This window comes from Sphaerodactylus townsendi, linkage group LG17 (assembly GCF_021028975.2).
Source record: "Sphaerodactylus townsendi isolate TG3544 linkage group LG17, MPM_Stown_v2.3, whole genome shotgun sequence".
NCBI lineage: Eukaryota > Metazoa > Chordata > Lepidosauria > Squamata > Sphaerodactylidae > Sphaerodactylus > Sphaerodactylus townsendi.
In genome coordinates, this window is record NC_059441.1 from 1,443,873 (window position 1) to 1,463,527 (window position 19,655).

General features: G+C 50.4%; 1 protein-coding gene and 1 non-coding gene across 4 annotated transcripts; one reads left to right on the forward strand and one right to left on the reverse strand.

The window, feature by feature from the left end:
* Positions 1-2,175: 2,175 nt before the first annotated feature.
* LOC125424534 (sodium/nucleoside cotransporter 1-like) lies at positions 2,176-17,592 on the reverse strand. 3 transcript variants are annotated; one of them, XM_048481856.1, is made up of 17 exons: positions 17,491-17,592; positions 16,555-16,625; positions 15,858-15,946; positions 14,910-15,099; positions 13,780-13,921; positions 12,669-12,782; positions 11,582-11,659; positions 10,046-10,126; positions 9,748-9,828; positions 9,139-9,264; positions 8,616-8,746; positions 8,126-8,294; positions 6,312-6,509; positions 6,001-6,082; positions 5,422-5,520; positions 5,041-5,155; positions 2,176-2,425 (listed from the first exon to the last, which is right to left on the reverse strand). In XM_048481856.1, exons 1-17 carry the CDS (start codon positions 17,533-17,535, stop codon positions 2,299-2,301), a joined length of 1,938 nt encoding a protein of 645 aa, XP_048337813.1. In that variant the 5' UTR covers positions 17,536-17,592; the 3' UTR covers positions 2,176-2,298. The 3 variants fall into 3 exon arrangements, with proteins under 3 accessions (XP_048337813.1, XP_048337814.1, XP_048337815.1); XM_048481857.1 differs by lacking the exon at positions 5,041-5,155; XM_048481858.1 differs by lacking the exons at positions 5,041-5,155; positions 5,422-5,520; positions 6,001-6,082.
* A 602-nt stretch (positions 17,593-18,194) lies between these two features.
* TRNAH-GUG lies at positions 18,195-18,266 on the forward strand. Its single transcript has one exon. It is a non-coding gene; the product is annotated as a tRNA-His (tRNA).
* The last annotated feature ends 1,389 nt before the right edge of the window (positions 18,267-19,655 follow it).

Here is a 19,655-nt window from a genome sequence, read left to right on the forward strand (position 1 = left end):
TGGCGTGGGCGTAGCTCCCCCTCACTCTGGCTCTGGTTGGCTGCGACTCGACAGCCCTTTCCGTCCCAACCAAGACTTTGGGCGTCGTAAGCGAATGGCACTTCTCCACCCAGGCTCCCATGCTGTCTTGTGCCAGGATTCAACTCTGTAATGAACGGCCACCAGCCCAGTTCTCCTTCCCAGTGGCCCAACACAAACAATAAGAACATAAGAACATAAGAATCCGTAGCACAGTCGAGTGACGCCCACTGTTTTCAGACCACTCCGGCCATTGGAAAAGCTGCTTCGTCTGCTGAAAAGCGCGCGACGTGACGACGACTCCCATTATTATCAGAAGCATAAAAAAAGGAACCTTTGACCTTTCTGACGTTTACCTAGAAAAAGAGCCTTATGCTAAAGTCCCCTCGGAGAGCTTTGTCCCCATTGGCGGTGGTAGAAATTGCTTTGACGCTCTTGGAAGGGGACGGTCGCAGCTATCAGCTTACTTAGTCATACAGTTTGGCATGGTCCTGTTTTCATGCTGAGTATGTTTCTAGCGTGAAACGTTAAGGAACGGAAAAGAAACAGCCCTGCAGGAAACCACGCAGAGAATAATCTTAAATCTACTGAGGTGTGCCTCATTCACAACAGCACTCCATCTTTCTTCTTCTGGCTGAATCTCTCCCCGCAAAACAGGGCCAAACACAGAGTTTATTACACTCGAAACAAGAAGCCCAAATCCAAACGTTGGTTCTGAAATTATGCACAGAACATGCTCTCTTTCCTCCGTCTGTGACTCAAAGTTGGGGGGTGGGGGGAGCCACTGGGAGTATCTTGCACTTTGATATTCTCCAGAGTTTTCTGTGGATGGTCTGAATACACACTGGGACTATGAATTTAGCCTTTGGATATGTTGCTGGAGTTTCACAGCAATGTGGTGAAGAAGGAGGAGTAGGAGTTTGGATTTATACCCCACCTTTCTGTCCTGTAAGGAGATGCAAGGTGGCTTACAAGCTACTTTCCCTTCCTCACACCAGAAAACTTGTGAGGCAGGTGAGGGTGAGAGAGCTCCAAAAAACTGTGACTAGTCCAAGGTCACCCAGCAGGAATGTAGGAGTGTGGAAACAGATCTGGTTCACTAGATAAGCCTCTGCCACTCAGGTGGAGGAGTGGGGAATCAAACCCAGTTCTCCAGAGTAGAATCCATCTGCTCTTAACCACTACATCATGCTGTCTCACCTGCAGAGAAGAGTTTGGATTTATACTCCACTTTCCTCTCCTGTAAGGAGACTCAAAGCAGCTTACAAACATCCTCTCCCCACAACAGACACCTTGAGAGGTTGGCGGGGCTGAGAGAGCTCCGAAGAACTGTGACTAGCCCCAGGTAACCCAGCAGGAACGTAGGAGTGCGGAAACAGATCTGGTTCACCAGATAAGCTTCTGCCACTCAGGTGGAGGAGTGGGGAATCAAACCCGGTCCTCCAGATTAGAATCCACCTGCTCTTAACCACTACATCACTCTGGTTCCACTTTATACTCCACTTTCCTCTCCTGTAAGGAGACTCAAAGCAGCTTACAAACATCCTCTCCCCACAACAGACACCTTGAGAGGTTGGCGGGGCTGAGAGAGCTCCGAAGAACTGTGACTAGCCCCAGGTAACCCAGCAGGAACGTAGGAGTACGGAAACAGATCTGGTTCACCAGATAAGCTTCTGCCACTCAGGTGGAGGAGTGGGGAATCAAACCCGGTCCTCCAGATTAGAATCCACCTGCTCTTAACCACTACATCACTCTGGTTCCGTTTTGCAGATGAGCCACAGAAGCACAGCTCTCGCGAGCTTGCTAAGTTGTCTTAAGCACATCACCCCAGTAAGTTTCAAACAGTCCAGATGTATGTGGTGCTGTGTGGTTTCTGGGCTGTATGGCCGTGTTCTAGCAGCATTCTCTCCTGATGTTTTGCCTGCATCTCTGAAGATGCCAGCCACAGATGCAGGCGAAACGCCAGGAGAGAATGCTGCTAGGACATGGCCATACAGCCCGGAAACCACACAGCACCCCAGTGATTCCGGCCATGAATGCCTTCAACAGTCCAGATGTATGCCAAGTGTTTTACATACTCTTGGGAGGCCCTTTGGAAAGGGCTACTTTCAGAGTGATATTTTCCCCCGTGATACTTTCCCAAGAACCACACTGGAGTCTGCTCACACAGTTTTATTTTTTTCCAGTATGAAAACAAATTTGACTTTTTGGGCTACTCCATCAGTGGTGGGGCCCCTGTAAAGATGCCCTCTTGCACTAGCCTGATCCGGTGGTAGGTGGTCAAGGATTCCTGCAGGCTGGGGCGTCATAGTGTTGGCAGCATTGCCGGAGGTATGTCACTGTGGTGTTGACATCCTGGCTTTGCCAAGGGCTGGAAAAAGCATAGCTGTTGGTTCTCTTGGAGGTGCTGTGGAGAAAAAGAAAATTTGAGAGCCTCAGCTGCAGCAGAATTTCCCCTTTTCCTAAGCAGGGGACTGCTAAGCATCTGTCAGTTTCCCTGATGGGTCAATTATTGTCTCCTTGGGGCTGTTTCATATCTGAAAAGGGCACGGGGAGGAAAGGATGAAGCCCCGTCTGCTCACAGTGAACTGGGTCTGTGAACGCCTGGGAATTAAGTCCCACGTATTGTCAACAGATCTTGTGACCACGAGGGCTCTGTAACTTGAATCAACCCACGGGGAGGGGTGGGGTGGGGGGATGCCTCTACCGTAGGATTTCTACTCACAAGATAAGCCTCCTGGGAAAATGTATAACACACACCAGACTTTTCTGAATGGGTACAGGGTTCATGGGAGATGGCTGACTTACTGAAGCGATCCTTTAGAAGTATATCCACACGGAAAAGTCTGGCGCACGTTATAATTAAATGATTTATCTTAGAAACATTCACTGAACTTTCCCCATGTTTTCTGTAAAGTTGTGCCATGCCAGAAGCAAAAGTGGAACGTTCCCAGAAATAAAGCAGGAAGGAAACACCCAAAGTTATTTCATTAAGGAGATAAAACCGACATTGGATATTACCTAGACCAGTGGGGGCGAACCTATGGCACGGGTGCCAGAGGTGGCACTCAGAGCCCTCTCTGTGGCCACACGTGCACAGAGTTTGTCATGTGATAAAAGTGTAATTATTTCAGGGAGATTATTAGCATTAAACCTGGGGAAGCAGTGTAGGTAACCCTGGCCCTTTCCCCACTTACCTTAAGCCCTCGGCACTCCCCACTGAGAGGGGCGGCGACAGCGCAGCCGCCCCGACGCTGCTGCTGTCGCGCCCCTCAGCGCGAGGCATTCCTGGCGCTCTTTCAAAGGGCGCCTTTTGATGACCCCGTGCAAAGCGCGGGGTCGAATGCAGATTTCCTCGGGCGCTACGCCAGGGATGCTAATAATGCTACTGGGAATCTCGCCTCCCCGGAAAAGCGGGTAGGTAAGTGGGGAAAGTCCCCCTGTTAAGCGCTGTTAAACCCTACTGATTTTCATGGGAAGAACAAAAGAGTGATCCTTGACGTGGGAGTAAGCTTGGTTGCTGGCAATGTGGCTTGCTTCTGAGTAATGGGGCTTGCTTCTGAGTAAACCCTCCTAGGGTCGTGAGTCACCTGTTCAAAGCGTTGCACAGTTGCTTCAAAGCAAAGCCACCGACTACCACCAAGCTTACTCCCGAGTAACGCGCGCCTCGGAGCCAACCGTTTTTTCTATTCTAAAACCTCAGTATTCAGGTTAAATTGCAGTGTTGGCACTTTGTGATAAATAAGTGGGTTTTGGGTTGCAGTTTGGGCACTCGGCCTCGAAAAGGTTCGCCATCACTGACCTAGACATCTCTCCCTGCGACATCCCTTGTCGAGTGCCTGATCACACTGACTATTTTTGGGAAATCAAGCGTCAGCTCCGTGCTCAGGGCCATCTTTTTGTTTTTAAAGGGCTCCCGATAACACATTTGGAGGGAAACGAGGGCCATCTGCTGGTGGCTAACATTTTCACAGGAAACCATACAGTAACCAGGTCGGAAAAAGGTTGCACTACCTAGGCGAGTTCTTTCTCATGTGATAACACCAGAAGAAATGGAAGAGGAAGCCCCTTTCACTGATAATGCCTCTCTGTTTATTCACTGACCTCATATAAAGTTTCTCCTTCAGTCGTGTCCGACCCTGGGGTACCACTGCGAGCAGTGATTTTATAGGCAAGCCACTTTTGTGAGGTAGTTTGCCATTGTTTTCCCCGGCTAGTCTTTACCCCCTAGCGATGAGCTAGGTACTCATTTACCGACCAAGAAATGGATGGATGGCTGAGTTGACCATGAGCCAGCTGCCAGGATGTCTGACCCATAGGAGGCTCGAACTCCTGACCGTGTGCAAGCACTTAACCGCTACGCCACACGGCTCCTTTGACTTCATATACACCCCACCTTTCTCTCCAAAATGGCTTAACGTCATTCTCCTCTCTATTTTATTTTCACAACAATCAGGTCACCCAGCGAACGTCTGTGGCAGAGTACGGATTTGAACCCAGGTCTCACAAATTCTAGTCGGGCGCTCTAACCACGACGCCCCGCTGTCTGTCTTTGTTGCGATGCATGGAGAAACCCGCCCCCAAGAAGCAGAAATAAGAGTTTGGATTTATAACCTGCCTTTCTCTCCTGCAAGGAGCCTCAAAGCAACTTACAAACTCCTTTCCCTTCCTCTCCGCACAACAGATACTTTGTGGGGCAGGTGGGGTCGAGAGAATTCAGAAAGAACTGTGACTGGCTCAAGGTCAGGCGTAGGACCGGACAAACCAATCGGTTCGACAGATAAGAGTCTGCGGCTCGCATGGCAGAGTGGGGTGTCAAACCCGGTTCTTCGGATTAGAGTCCACTGCTCGGAACCACGGCACCTGCCTGCCACCTCCTGCACCTACTGTGCAGTCCCAAGACAGCATTGCACCATGTTGCACTCGGCCCGAGAAGAGGTAAAAGGCTTGCATTGGAGACGTGAATGGATTTGTTTTGCTCCCTGCAATCTACTGACGAGGCAGGATGCTTTTTTGGCTCACCTGGCAAACAAAGATGTGCAGCAAAGATAGATCGAGTAGCTGGTGGAATTGAGGTTGGCCGTTTGGAAGAAAGCTGGGCAGTCGATCATGGCTCCTCTGGGCACGTAGAGGATCCCTGTGGGGGGATGCAGGGGCCGGGGGGTGGGGGGAATCTTGTAAAAGCCGGGGGAGGTTCAGGCCTGCAGGGGGACAGCAGAACTGGGGGACAACCTTGCTTTTCCTCCTCATTCCAATCGGATTATTCCGGGGGAAACCAAAGAAGAGACAAACCCGCCTCTGTCTCCCTGCCTTCTCTCACATGTCAGACTTGAGATTTCCAAAATCAGGGCCTGTTTCTCCAAATCTCCGGGGTTTTCCCTGACCGGAATGCCCTGACTGTACCTGCAATGCATGCATTGATGAGAGAGACGAAAGCTCCGGTGAGCAAAGCCGACAGGATGATGTTAGAAAATTCACTCTTGCGCTGTGGCAGCAGGGACGCTTAACAACAACAAAGAAGATTAGGAAAAAAGACAAGAGTTAGGGGTGTGTGTGTGGCATTTGGGGGTATATTCTTGGTTTGTGTCTGTCAGGTCAAAGCTCCAATGCTCTGAAGTGTTGTAGCTGGGAATCGCGGGCAGCTACGGGCAGCTATAGCAGAACGGGCCTTAGTTATGGGCCAGGGGATTTTTGGCCTGGCCTAAGACCCTGAGTCTGGGGTGGGGGTCTTCCCCTGAGCCTCTCCCTCATCCTAACCCAGTGGTTCTCCACCTTGCTAATGTCGCGACCCTTTAATACAGTTCCTCATGCTGTGGTGACCCCCAACCCTAACGTTTACCCATTTGACAGATGGAGAACACTGATGCAGAGAGTCTTAGGCGACCCCTGGGAAAGGGTTGTTCGACCCTCAAAGGGGTCGCGACCCACAGGTTGAGAACCACTGTCCTAACCAGTGTGGTGACCACTGGGTCTATGACTCACTTAAGGCGCCCAGCATGATTCCAGTGGAACCCAGATTGGCAAATCCACAGAGGGCGAACGTCGTGATGGTTTCAGATCTCATCTAGGTCAATGAGAGAGAGGCTGTGAGCCAAAGCCAGGAAGATCGGTGCTGAGGTCACATCGTTTTGCCACTGAATGTGGCCGTTCCATGCTCCTCATCAACCATCTGACCACTAATCCCACAGCCACGTGCACGGTGGAGAAGTGGTTCTGTGCAACCGCTGCGTTTGGGAGGCGGTTTCCCCACAAGAAACACGTCTGCATCCGCATCTATCTCCTGGCTCACTTACGGAAATCCACTGCTTCCTTGCTCCGGCCCACTCCGGCAGTCCGTCAAGCCGCCGCTTTTTGTAAGTAGACAGGTGCTGGTAGGCCACAAACTCGTTCAGGAAGAACTTGATCCCCAGCAGCTCGGCCACGACGGGCGCGTCCTCCCAGCTGGCCCCTAACAAGACAGCAAGGGGCACCAGCACGTACGAGCAAATCATCTGGAAAGCGGAGAGGAGGTTTGGAACCCAGCTCCCCGGCTGCCTCCCGGCTCTGGCTAACGCAGGACAACTCAGGCCCCTGTCTTCTATATCACAGACCCATCATAGAGCAATGTGTACCTGCATTCCTGTTCAACCCCTTCCCAAAATGGGCTTGAAATTCAGAGTAAGGTATTCCCACTAGTGATAGTGTACAGGAAAATGGGAGATATAAGAAAAGCGAAAGGGTATCTTCCAGAGAGCCAGTGCGGTGTAGTGGTGAAGAGCAGGTGGATTCTAATGTGGAGAACTGGGTTTGATTCCCCACTCCTCCACCTGAGTGGTGGAGGCTTGTCTGGTGAACCAGATGTGCTTCCACACTCCAACATTCCTGCTGGGCATTCTCAGTCACAGTTCTCTTTTAACTTTCTCAGAACCCGTCCACCTCCCAAGGTGTCTGTTGTGCGGAGAGGAAGGGAAAAAAACTTGTCAGCCGCCTTGAGTCTCCTTACAGGAGTGAAAGGTGGCGTATAAGTCCAAAACTCTTCTCTCCTCCTTCGTCACCACCGCTGTTTCCTTCCATTCGTAATTCTGGGTGAACCTGGGGTTCACACACGCGATGCTGCCTTCTATTGAATCAGAACTCTGTGCAAGTCACTACTGTCTACTCGAGAGAGGCGGCGGCTCTCCAGAGTCACAAGCTGAGATCTTTCACATCATCCGCTACCTGAAACCTTTAACTGGAGACGCTGGGGATCGAACCTGGCACCGTCTGCGTTCCAAGAGGCTCTGTGACTGAGGCACGGCACCCGCGCTCTGCTCTCATTAATCCACCCAGCGGGATGGCAGGTTTTTTGCATGCATGTTGGACGCTGTTAATATGGCTTTCTACATAGGGGCTGCAGCCACTGCTTTAAAACAACCCTCTCCTGAGCACTGGGATGGGTGTTGGGGTGAGCCCGCGAACCCAGCAGAGCCTCAGAAAGAGTGCGGGCACACCTGCGCCATCTGTGCCCTTCTGGGCGCACACGCTCACCTGTCACAAGACCCCCGTGAGTCATAGGTCATGAGATGCCTGACTCACTGTCACAAGATGCCCCAGACAAAGGGACAAAGGGGTGCATACCCCCAGGTATGGATTAGGCCCGGACAGGAACGTTTCCTCTCTCATGTACGCAGCCCCATGAGTCATGTACTGTACAGCATTCTCCCGCTCTCCCGCCTCCCGACCCGCCTCTTGGAAAACCCTAATAAAAGGTGCCAGGGACCAGACTACGGCAGATTAGCCAGATCCACGGATCACGCTTCCTGCCACTGGCTTCTCTCCACCAGATGATATCGCTGTGTCTCGCCTCTTCCTTGCGACCCTCGTGGGCCGACTTCAGACGGGCTTCCAAAGAAACGCGCCTCCGTTTAAATTCTGCTTTGGGCATCTGATTGAATGCGGAGCCAATAAATGTCCCAGCAAACAAACATTTGCAGTCAGTGATAAAGAAATAAAACCCAGGCCGTGGAAAGTGGGCAAAGAAATACGTTTAGAGAAAGTTAGACGTCCCTTTGGGTTTGTTCAAATGACACCAGTTGGCAGCCAGTCCCTCCTCAAGAGACACCCGGCTGGGTTGGGAGGGGGGGTGTACCTCGAAAGAGAGTCCCGGCACGTTCACCATGTTCCCCAGCCAAGCCAGGATGGCGTTGACGAAAGCTAGCAGAGCCAGGAAGGCTATCAGGTTGGCTGCGATGCTGCCGACTATCCCCACAGAAATTGAAGCCCCGTTGCTGGCAGCTTCTAGAATGTTCTGCTCCTCCCTGTGAGAAGAGAAGAAAGAGGCCCGCGGGGGGGGGGGGGAGGAGGAGGAGGAGAAGAGGAGGGGGAGGATAGTAGTTTGGATTTCTATCCCCCCTTTCTCTCCTGCAAGGAGACTCAAAGGGGCTTACAATCTCCTTTCCCTCCCCCCCCCACCAATAAACACCTTATGTGGGTGGGGCTGAGAAAGCTCCGAAGAACTGTGACTAGCCCAAGGTCACCCAGCTGGAGTGTACAAGCTAATCTGGTTCCCCAGATAAGCCTCCACAGCTCAAGACCCGTACGCTCCTCCCTGCCTCCCCTCGACGCCCTCCTGCGCTCACCCAGAGGAAATTTTCACACTCTCCATATTCCAAAACTTGGACTGTTCCACTTCGGGGTAGACGAGCTTCGCCATGGCCAAAGCGCAGGGGGCGGCCATCACCGAGGCTGCGATCAAGGACGCGGCGTCTATCTGTGGCAGGAGGCAAAGGCACATGGACAAAAGACAGAGCTGCTCTGTCTCCCAGGCTTTGGGGTACTGAAGGGGTGCAGGTGGGGGATGCTCTATGGAAGCAAAGCTGACCTCAGTGCAGAGACGGGGAGTTGCTGAGATGGACGAGTAGTTGGGATGAGCAAATGGGCCTCAGTGTGACTGCACGAGAGGAACATGGGTACCAGCAAGCCCATAGTAAGCAGAGTGAGGGGGATTTGCCACCCTGCCTGTTTGTGACATTTTTGGACATTGGATGTGTTGTAAAAAACGAACACAGCAACAGAAAAGAATAAGACTACCGTTTGCCGGGAGAGTTTCCCCTAGGGCTAGACGGTGCCGTTTCCTGAACCCTGAGCAGCACGCTCACTCACCCCAAACGAAACGTAGGCTCCCAGCACGCTGCCCGCGATAGTGGCGAAGCCGCCGGTCATCACAGCGTGGATTTCTGAACTGGTCAGCTCTGGCAAGTAGGGATGGATAAGCACCAGCGCCTCTGTCTGAGGGGCAGAGAAAGGTTGTCACGTTTCAGAAGAAGGTACGGCCGTTGCTTGACACGTTTGCAGAAACAGCGCTCGGAAGCAATGGCCACGGAGCAGTTCCTTGCTGTACCAGGGTGGCACAGAAAATGAAGAAGAGTTTGGATTTATACCCCACCTTTCTCTCCTCTAAGGAGACTCAAGGCGGCTGACAAGCTCCTTTCCCTTCCTCTCCCCACAACAGACACCTTGTGAGGTAGGTGGGGCTGAGAGAGTTCAGAGAGAACTGTGACTAGCCCAAGGTCACCCAGCAGGAATGTAGCAGTGCGGAAACACATCTGGTTCACCAGATAAGCCTCTGCCCCTCAGGTGGAGGAGTGGTTCCCAGTTCCCCAGATTAGAGTCCACCTGCTCTTCACCACTGCACCATGCTGACTCTCATGCCTTCATCTGTGGCCTTCATCGGTTGATGCCTGGAGTAAGGGGCTGCGAAAAACATCTTACCATGCCCAAAAACACATTCCCTGCCACGCTCAGGGACTCCACGGTGGTGGTGTTCATGGTCATCTGCAGCAGCCAGGAGATCTGCGGGGTTCAGCCAGAAGTCATTTGCCAGTGGAACAAGCCCATCTCTCAGGATATCATTCTTATCTGGCCTCTGGCTTAGTGACCCCCACTTCCCCACAGAGAACCCTCTCACCCCAAGCTCCTTTTAACCACCCGGCCTGGAAGAGCTCTCGGACGCTCAGCAAGGGCTGGACAGCAGCTCTTCCGGCATTTGAAGGCTCCTGCCAAGCGTTACCTTAAAGACCACCCACGGGATGACTCCCAGGTAGTAGAGAATTGACGTCACGCAGCTGAAGAAGACGATGATGGGCAAAGCCTGCCGACAGAAAAGGCCCGGTATATTTTCTGTGTGGGTGGACTGTTTTAGTGCAGGGGTCTGCAATCTGCGGCTCTCCAGATGTTCATGGACTACAAATCCCATCAGCCCCTGCCAGCACGGCCAATTGGGAATTGTAGTCCACGAATATCTGGAGAGCCGCAGGTTGCAGACCCCTGTTTTAGTGACTCTGATAGTTGTTATTGTTTTAATGTATTTATGGATGTGAACCGCCCTGAGTCCTTTGGGGGAGGGCGGTATATAAATTGAACAAACAAATAAACAAATCGTAATATGCCAGCTCCGTGCCAGCAGTGCATGCGTTACTGGTTCTGGGAAGGAAGCATGGCACGGGGGGGGGGGGGGGGGCAGAAAAGGATCCCAGAGGCAAAACGGGGGATAACTCCTGGGTGCTACGAACTGACCCAATTGCCTGCACTTGCAAAGTGAAGTGGATTTTGTATCGTCCGATAGACGACGCCCAAGTATCTACTACTCAATCTGTTCCTTTGCCCCATTTTTGGGACAGATTTAGTACATGTTCTTTGCCCAGAAGGTTCACCCCAGCCAGGGGCATACCACTCATGGGGACCTATGGCAGTGATGGCAAACCTATGGCACGGGTGCCAGAGGTGGCACTCAGAGCCCTCTCTGTGGGCACACACAAACAGAGTTCATCATGGGGGGGGGGAATCACCCCCCCACACACACACACACATCTAGACTGGCCTTGGCCTCTGGGCTCGATTATTAGCATTAAACCTAAGACCTAGTTTTGGGGAAGCAGTATAGGTAACCCTGTTAAGCGCTGTTAAACCCCACTGTTTTTCATGCGAAGAATTAAAGCGTGATCCTTTACCTGGGAGTAAGCTCGGTTGCTGGCAATGTGGCTTGCTTCTGAGTAAACCCTCCTAGGGTCGTGATTCACCCGTTCGAAGAGTTGCACGGTTGCTTCAAAGCAAAGCCACCGATTACCTCCAAGCTTACTCCCAAGTAACACACGCCTCACAGCCAACCATTTTTCCTAAACTAAAACCTCAGTATTCAGGTTAAATTGCCGTGTTGGCACTTTGCAATAAATAAGTGGGTTCTGGGTTGCAGTTTGGGCGCTCGGCCTCGAAAAGGTTCGCCGTCACTGACCTATGGAGTCAAATGTCCCCGGGCTGCGGCCATTTAGTCACTGTGGGCGGAAAATTGCCCCACACACCCCTTCTCCTCCTCCCCGGCTCCATACACTGACTTCAAGACCTGGTGCGAAAAAAGTTGTTTGGTCGTGGTGGGGGAGGGGAGCGGGGTGGGACACTCGGATTTTGCACCGGGCTGCACTTTCCCTAGATACACCTCTGCTCCAGCCCAGCTGGGAAAAGTCAGCCTCTGGTCTGAGGGGTCCAGTTACAGACGCGACCATCAGGAAGAGTCGAGAACAGCGTCGTCCAACCCGCTCTTGAAACTGACCAGAAAGGCAAAGGATTCTTCAATCAGTTTTATCCCAAAGACGAAGCTGGAACCCGCCCGGGTATAATTTAGGAATATCTGCAAAAGAAAAACGGGCGCTGAATGAACTTAAAAGTCTGATTTAGTCTGATTTAGGGTGGTGCAGAGAACCAGCCTTTCTGTGCAGGGGGAATGACCGATGCATCTGCATTTAATGGTAAAGGATACATTACAGGGTTTTGCCAAAAGCTGCATGACACGAGTTCACGTATTAGGGCTCACTCATTACAAAGACCTCATGCTTGTTGGGTAAAAACAGGATGATTCTGTGTAGGACAAGAGCCAGAGTTTTCAGCCTCTCCCACACATGAAGAAGATGATGATTTTGGATTGATACCCCACCTATCTCTCCTGTAAGAAGACTCAAAGGGGCTTACAAGCTCCTTTCCCTTCCTCTCCCCACAACAGACACCTTATGAGGTAGGTGGGGCTGAGAGAATTCTGAGAGAACTGTGATTAGCCCAAGGTCACGCAGCAGGAATGTAGGAGTGAGGAAACACATCTGGTTCACCAGATAAGCCTCTGCCACTCAGGTGGAAGAGTGGGGAATTAAATCCAGTTCTCCAGATTAGAATCTGCCTGCCCTTACCCCTATACCACATTGGCTCACTGGTTCTGCGCAGCTTGGGTTGGAAGCACAGAAAACAGCCGCTCCCCCCTGCTGTTGTCGCGCTTGCAAACTGGCCCACAGAGCGTTAAGTTGTTCCCCCCGCTCTTTTAAAATCACATGGCTGCATGTAAGTTTCACTACGGAGCCAACCGCAGCCCTTAGCTGGATTCTGAATCCATGTTCTCCGACACTCTGTCCAAAGATAACAAGGAGACGGTCCCAGACGGCACCGACACATAAACTCCAAGGCGACAACGGTAGCGATGCCTGGAGTAACCTTGTGCTGCAGCCTCCTCGGCTGTTTATGCATTTGTCTGGATCTCTCATCTTCACCCCTCCAACCCTCACCCAAGACAACCCTCGGACTGAAGCCGTCCCTCTCAAATACTCCGCCTCCCTGAAGTCTGAAGCGTTTAACAGGTCATGATGCTCCCGTACCGTGATCTGTTTGCCAAGCCACTGGAAGATCACGAATCCAGGCTCCGTCCGGATGATGAAGATTCCAAGGAGAAACTCCAGAGTGAGTCCCCAGAACACGGTTCTCCAGGACACCTGTGATCCAGCACACACACGAGAGAACAGGAAACTCTGGACAAAAGCCACAAGATCGGGGGTCCCCAATATGGCACCCTGGGACACCATGGTGCCTCTCTGCAATTTTGCTGGCCCCGTTGAGTATTTCTACAAAGTGTTTTAGATGTCTGTGCTATAACACAACAGTGTTTTTTTAATGTAAGGTATCATTTGTTTACTTTTGTGTAAGAAGAAGAGTTTAGATTCATATCCCCCCTTCTCTCCTGTAAGGAGACTCAAAGGGGATTACAATCACCTTTCCCTTCCCCCCCCCCCAACAAACACCCTGTGAGGTGAGTGGGGCTGAGAGAGCTCCGAAGAACTGTGACTAGTTCATGTTCATCCAGCTGGCACGTGTTGGAGCACACAGGCTAATCTAGTTCTCCAGATAAGCTTCCACAGCTCAAGTGGCAGAGCGGGGAATCAAACCCGGTTCTCCAGATTAGAGTGCACCTGCTCTTAACCACTACGTCACTGCTGCTTTAGTACGTTAGGTATCTGCAAAATGCAGAGACTGCCAGAAGAGGATTTCTTAGTTAGCACAATAAATAAACTTATGTCGCGCTTATGCAACAATATGCTAATTTTAAGAAGCGTCTCATTGGACCTTCTGCCTGAAATGTTTAAGGCCTACTGTCAGAGTTATGGGTAACCTGAGTCCCTGACGTTTTGTGATTGGCTTTGCCTCCCGTGGCCGCCATTTTGAGGCTGCGCCCATCCCCCTGCGCCCAAATTCCCCAGGTGTCTGCAGGCTGAAGAAGTTTAGGGACCTCTGAGCTAAACGGCTTGGCAGAACAGCTGGGATGGGGAGGAGACGAGAGGTGGCGCATTGCCCGTCTGTGGAACCCAAGGGCACAGCGGTGGCCCACTGGGTGAATAGGGCAAACTGATATTCTGCATCGAAAGAATCTGCCCCAAGGTAAACCTGGGTCTGCCGACATCAAAGGGCTGCCTGCTTCCCCGTGCTTCCACTTACAGCGTTATGCTGTCTGGAGCAGAGGAAGAGCCCCAGCACCAGTACAATGAAGCCACCGAGGGATACGAACTGCTCTTTCCTTTGGGACAGGTCGAGAACCAGGAAGATGGCAATGCTGGCTGGGATGAGGAGATAAAGCACCCTGGGAAAGAAAAAAAAAGGGGGGGCGTTTAGGACACTTGGACGCACACAGCCACGGAACGGGCGTCGCGTGGCAGGAAGAGGGCACCAAGAAAACACGCCAGCGTCCAACAGTGATCAGTAGCAAGATGCTCAGGTCTCTGTTACTCCAGAAGAAGAGTTTGGATTTATATCCCCCCTTTCTCTCCTACAGGAGACTCAAAGGGGCTTACAATCTCCTTGCCCTTTCCCCCTCACAACAAACACCCTGTGAGGTAGGTGGGGCTGAGAGAGCTCCGAGAAGCTGTGACTAGCCCAAGGTCACCCAGCTGGCGTGTGTGGGAGTGTACAGGCTAATCTGAATTCCCCAGATAAGCCTCCACAGCTCAGGCGGCAGAGCTGGGAATCAAACCCGGTTCCTCCAGATTAGATACACGAGCTCTTAACCTCCTACGCCACTGCTGCAGAGGGTGTTACTCCAGTGGCCACCATCGTGGGAGCAGCATTGGAATGTTTTGGCAACAGGATTTTATTCTGGAAGTGCCCAGATGTTAAACCTCTGCAATGCCCTCAGCCCCATCTTTAACCCAAAATTGCAGCTGGTGACGGCAGGATAACCCTGCAATTAAGAGCCAGCTTGCAGTCTGAACGAAGCAATGTTGCATCAGCTGTGTGCTAAAGAAGAAGAGTTTGGATTTATACTCCACCTTTCCCTCCTGTAAGGAGACCCACGGTGGCTTACAAGCTCCTTTCCCTTCCTCTCCCCACAACAGACACCTTGAGAGGCTGAGAGGTGGGGCTGAGAGACTTCTGAGAGAACTGTGACTAGCCGAAGGTCACCCAGCAGGAATGTAGGAGTGCGGAAACACATCTGGTTCACCAGATAATCCTCTGCCACTCAGGTGGAGGAGTGGGGAATCAAACCCGGTCTTCCAGATGAGACTCCACCTGCTCTTCACCGCCACCGCCATGCGTGGCAGACCTGTGAGGCGAATGAGTTCCTGACTCACCATTTCAACCAGCGCCAGGAACTCTGGAAGCACCTTCCGACGGGGCTCAGCGACTGGGTGATCTGCGCCCCCCACTGATCCTGCACAAAGCTACAGGTCACAAGAAGGAGCGCCAGGCAAGTTAAAATGACCAAAGCCAAGGCCTGCTGGAAGTTCAGCCAACAGGCTGCGATGAAGAAGGCCAAGAAAGCTAGAGAGAGGAGACATAAGACCATGAATGGAGGACAAATTCCGCTGTCAGCATGCTGTGCCCCTTCACTTGGAAATTAGGCCTATACCAAGTAACTCAGTAAGAGTCGCTTCCAAGGAAATATGAATAAAAAGCAAGAGGCTGGGAAAGCAACGTTTAGAACACATTGTTCAGTTTGCTTCCTCTTAAGACATCGGTGTCAAACTCGGAGGGCCGTGAGTTTGACACCTGTGTCTAAAGGGATAAATAGTTACAAACAAAGGAGTGTGCGATTTACCTGCCAGGTGCCAAACTAAGACCCCCACGTTTGCAGAATAGCACAGATAACCAATCAAACAGGTAGATGCAATCAGGTGGATGCAAAATTTATTTTTCAGATTTTTAGACCGCTCCATCCCCTAGGGGCTCTGGGCGGTGTACAACACAATAACCATCGTGTACAGCTAAAAACAACTAAAACCTTTAAAAGCAGCAGTAAAATGCCAAGAGAGCCCCGCTGTTTGTGAAGTAAATTGGTGGGATTCAAGTAGGATTGTGAAATATCAAGCCTCAAGACAATTTGTTTACAGTTTATCCGTGCTCGGGAGAAAGTTTTTCTTCAGTAGTACAATGCCAAATTCTATAAACTCAGATGTTGGGGGGGTGGGGGGGTTTAGATTGTAAACCCCTTTGAGTCTCCTTACAGGAGAGAAAGGGGGGATATAAATCCAAAACAAAACTCTGGTACCTCCCAGAACATAGCAAGGGGAGAATCTCACCTGCACCAAGAAGGCCCAAGAAGATCTTACGCAGTAGCTCATAGTGGGATCTACAAACACCGCATACCGTGGTAACAGGACTGCAGATCCTGAAGGCGAATCACACAAAAGTGTCAATGGTTGCATGGAGCTCAAGGGTTGCTTTGGGGAAGGGGCTGTCAGGAAGATCTGGACATTCAGGGTGAAATGCTAAAGAGGTGGTGGCCTTCCTCTTTGAAAAAAGGAGGAAGAGCAGGAAGATGACCTGTGGTCGGCTCCACCTTGCATGGTGGAAATTTGTAGTTGCGCCTGCCAATCTGCATCAAAATTCCAAAGGTGCCCACAGCCTCAAAATGGTCGAAGGCTGTGGTGGGATTCAGCCGGTTCGCACCACTTCGGCAGAACCAGTTGTTAAATTATTTGAATCCCACCACTGGAACCGGTGGTTAAATTATTTGAATCCCACCACTGGTGCGAAGACCTCAGTTGTAAGCCAAGCATTCTCCTGGAATTGGGGTGAAGTGGTGGTGTTGTTATCTATTTCCAAATGGAAGCTCCCCGCAGACCCAAAGGTGATGATTCTCAAGGTTTTCCGAAGCACTTCCTACTCTGGTGACATGGAAGAAAACCAGGACTCATTTTGCTTCGGGGAAGAAGTATTTTGGTAAAGAAAGGAGGAAACGTAGGTCAGCTTCACATTGGGAATAACTTGCCCTACCTGGCCAGAAATGCACTGCTGTCTCCTTCGGACGGCGGTTTTTCAGTCCCCTCAGGATTCCCCTCTGCATCCTGTCAAAATGCAGTCACGGCAAAGATGTAAGGTCACTTTTTGAAGTTATTCGGCCCCCCTAGAAGACTGTACCAGTTTGTCTTAAGAGTGTGGAAGGCGTTCATCGTTCACACGAAAAACCATCTCCCAAGTGAAGATGCAGACATCAAAGCTGTGCTTGTTATTTGCCAGGCTGTGGAAGCCACAGGGAATGCCTTCTTTTGGCTTGGCTCCACATGGTGTGCCAGTTTCACGTGTACAGAGAAGATCCAAACAATCTCTGGCTTTCAAAGGGGCAGGTTGTGATGTGGGGTCTCCCCTGAACACAACCCAAAGCTACCCTAAACCTCATTCTGCCTTGAAGCTAATTGGGTGACCTTAATTGGTTGGGAGAGTCAGTAACTTTCAGCCTGATCATACCTCACAAGGTTGTTGTGAGGATGAAAGGGGGCAACCACATACATCAGTGTGAGCTGTGTAGCTTTGCCCTAAAATCATGAGACTTGAGTGCACCTCAAGATCAGGAGGTTCACTTTAGCCATCATGACAAGTAACTACCCCTAACCCTGAGACATCAATTTCTCCTTGCAGGGAAGTGTGTATTTTCTCTCTCAACCCTGAAAACATATATATAGAGGACTTTAGAACATATATATATAGGACTTATATATATATAAGTCCTATATGACTTTAAAGCACCCTTTCCTATAGTGTGAATATGCCACAGCCTGTGAAAAACGTGAGTGTGATCATATTCTGCTGAATATACAAACTAGCCTTGCAGTGTGGTCCCTTCACTTGAGAGGACTGTACCACCTCAGGGAAGGAGTGTTCAATTTGCTACTCTGTCCTTGAGGAGTAGACCCAGAAGGAACAGACAGTTACCAATCCTTTTTCAGTTTCCCCGGGTGAAATTTTAATTTCTTGCATCACTCCGGAGTCAGAAAACAGTTGGAGAGAACGCGCATGCGCCCTTGAAATCACTCTCCCTCTCCTCCTAGCCCTGCCCCTTCATCTAACGGCTGCGCTGCGAGTGGACACAGAGGGGCTCTAATGCGCATGCGCGCTCGCACACGGCCTTATCGGGTTTTGATGCGCACGCGATCCTAGGGGGTGCCATAGAGTTGCATCTCGTTCCAATATTAGATCCCGCCTTGAGTTCGTCATCGGAAGCTCTCGCAGGAACTTCCGGTGTGGTTGAAAATGCTGGGTCTGAGATGAAGGGGAGGGACGCGAATCATAGAGGTTTCCAGGAATAGAGCGACGCTGTTTTTCTCTCATAAATTTTTAATTGTTGCCACAAATCCAGCCTGCGCTTCGCTAGGTGCTCAGTCTAATTTTGTTGCCGATTAAAAAAAAACCCGATACGTTGCGCGGTTGATTACTTTTCAAAAATTTCCGTCGAATGTGCCAAGCGGAATCCCAAGATAACTACCGCAGAGCGCAGGCGCGGCCTAGGAACAGGCAGCGGAAAGGAGGAACAAAGAAAGGTCACCCGACCAATCCTCGTTAGTCTAGCGTTGACATCACTGACTGATCGTCGTGAATAGAGTGCCTGCCAACAGTTTTTTCCAGCACCACAGTGGCTCGCCGTGATCGTATAGTGGTTAGTACTCTGCGTTGTGGCCGCAGCAACCTCGGTTCGAATCCGAGTCACGGCAAGAGCGGGGTCTGTTTTTTTTCCAAATTTCAGTAAATGTTAAATATTAATTTTTCATCTAGGCACTTCTGCAGTCGAGATCAAATTAAACTCAGTTCAGAAAATGATTACTTTATAAATGGAAGCTACTGGCAGCAAACCCATTATTGTACCCTAAGTACAAAAATACATGTGCTTTCTGTACCCCAAGTTTACATCAAAACACATCGCCAGGTAGGGACTGAGTGCACGCAGGAATTATTTTGCCCTGGATAGCGATCTGCAATGCAAACCCATCCCATCTGTTTTATTTATTTGTTTTATTTATTTTTATATTTTGCATTTCTACCCCGCCAATTTCCCAGGGGGCTCGAGGCAGCTTACAATATCAACAGAATAAAATACAATAGTATAAAAACAATGCAAAAATATTAACATTTTGTTGCAGGCCCCAATCCTGTTCAATTAATTATCTCACTCTGTGTAATCTGCCTTGGATGACAGTGGGCAAGGTGCACGATAAATAATCTCACAAAATAAATAATGATATTTTACACTTCAGCAATTCATACTTTCTCACCAAAGGCCTGGGTGTTTGCCAAAGGCCCCGTGGGGGTGAAAACATTTCAGAAACAACACAGCCGGACTGTATTTTATTATTGTATTGTCGAAGGCTTTCATGGCCGGATATCTAGGGCATTTAGTTCTAGTAGCATTCTCTCCTGATCGTTTCGGGCTTCGCATTCTGTATTGCATCTGTGGCTGGCATCAGAAGATCCTCTGAAGATGCCAGCCACAGATGCAGGCGAACGTCAGGAGAGAATGCTGCTAGAACACGGCCATACAGCCCGGAAACCACACAGCACCCAAAGGTATTATTATTATTATTATTATTATTATTATTATTATTATTATTATTATTATTATTATACTACACATAACAACACAGCACAAGTGTCTGAATCTATCCTTATCTCTGAATCATCGAAAGTCCTTCCCTAAGGACCTTGGTAGGATATTAGGAGGTATTTTGGCGTGAGAATATGCAGCAGTTTCCTTAGAAGCGCTGCTTTCTGCAGCATGTGGGACTGGATGTTCTGTCCAAGTTTAGGCTTTCCAGATGTTTTTTCTAAGATTTCTTGGGATTCCTCCAGAGCACCGACTACTTGTGGGATGAAAGGGCTTGTTCTAGAAAGCGTTTCCTGATGGTTTGTGGTTGGCATCTTCAGAGGATCATGAAGATCCTCTGAAGATGCCAGCCACAGATGCAGGCAAAACGTCAGGAGAGAATGCTGCTAGAACACGGCCATACAGCCCGGAAACCACATTGCTCCGCGATTCCAGCCGTGAAAGCCTTCGACAATTACTAGTGGGATTACTGTTGTTCTTTTGCCACAATCGTTCAACTTCA

Coding starts and splice junctions, on each gene's coding strand:
- LOC125424534 (XM_048481856.1), bottom strand. CDS start 17,535: ATGCAAGAAATTAAAATTTCACCCGGGGAAACTGAAAAAGGATTG. Junction 15,947..16,554: donor AGCAGTGCATTTCTGGCCAG/GTAGGGCAAGTT, acceptor ATTCGCCTTCAG/GATCTGCAGTCCTGTTACCA. Junction 6,083..6,311: donor CAAGGAAGCAGTGGATTTCC/GTAAGTGAGCCA, acceptor TCATTGACCTAG/ATGAGATCTGAAACCATCAC.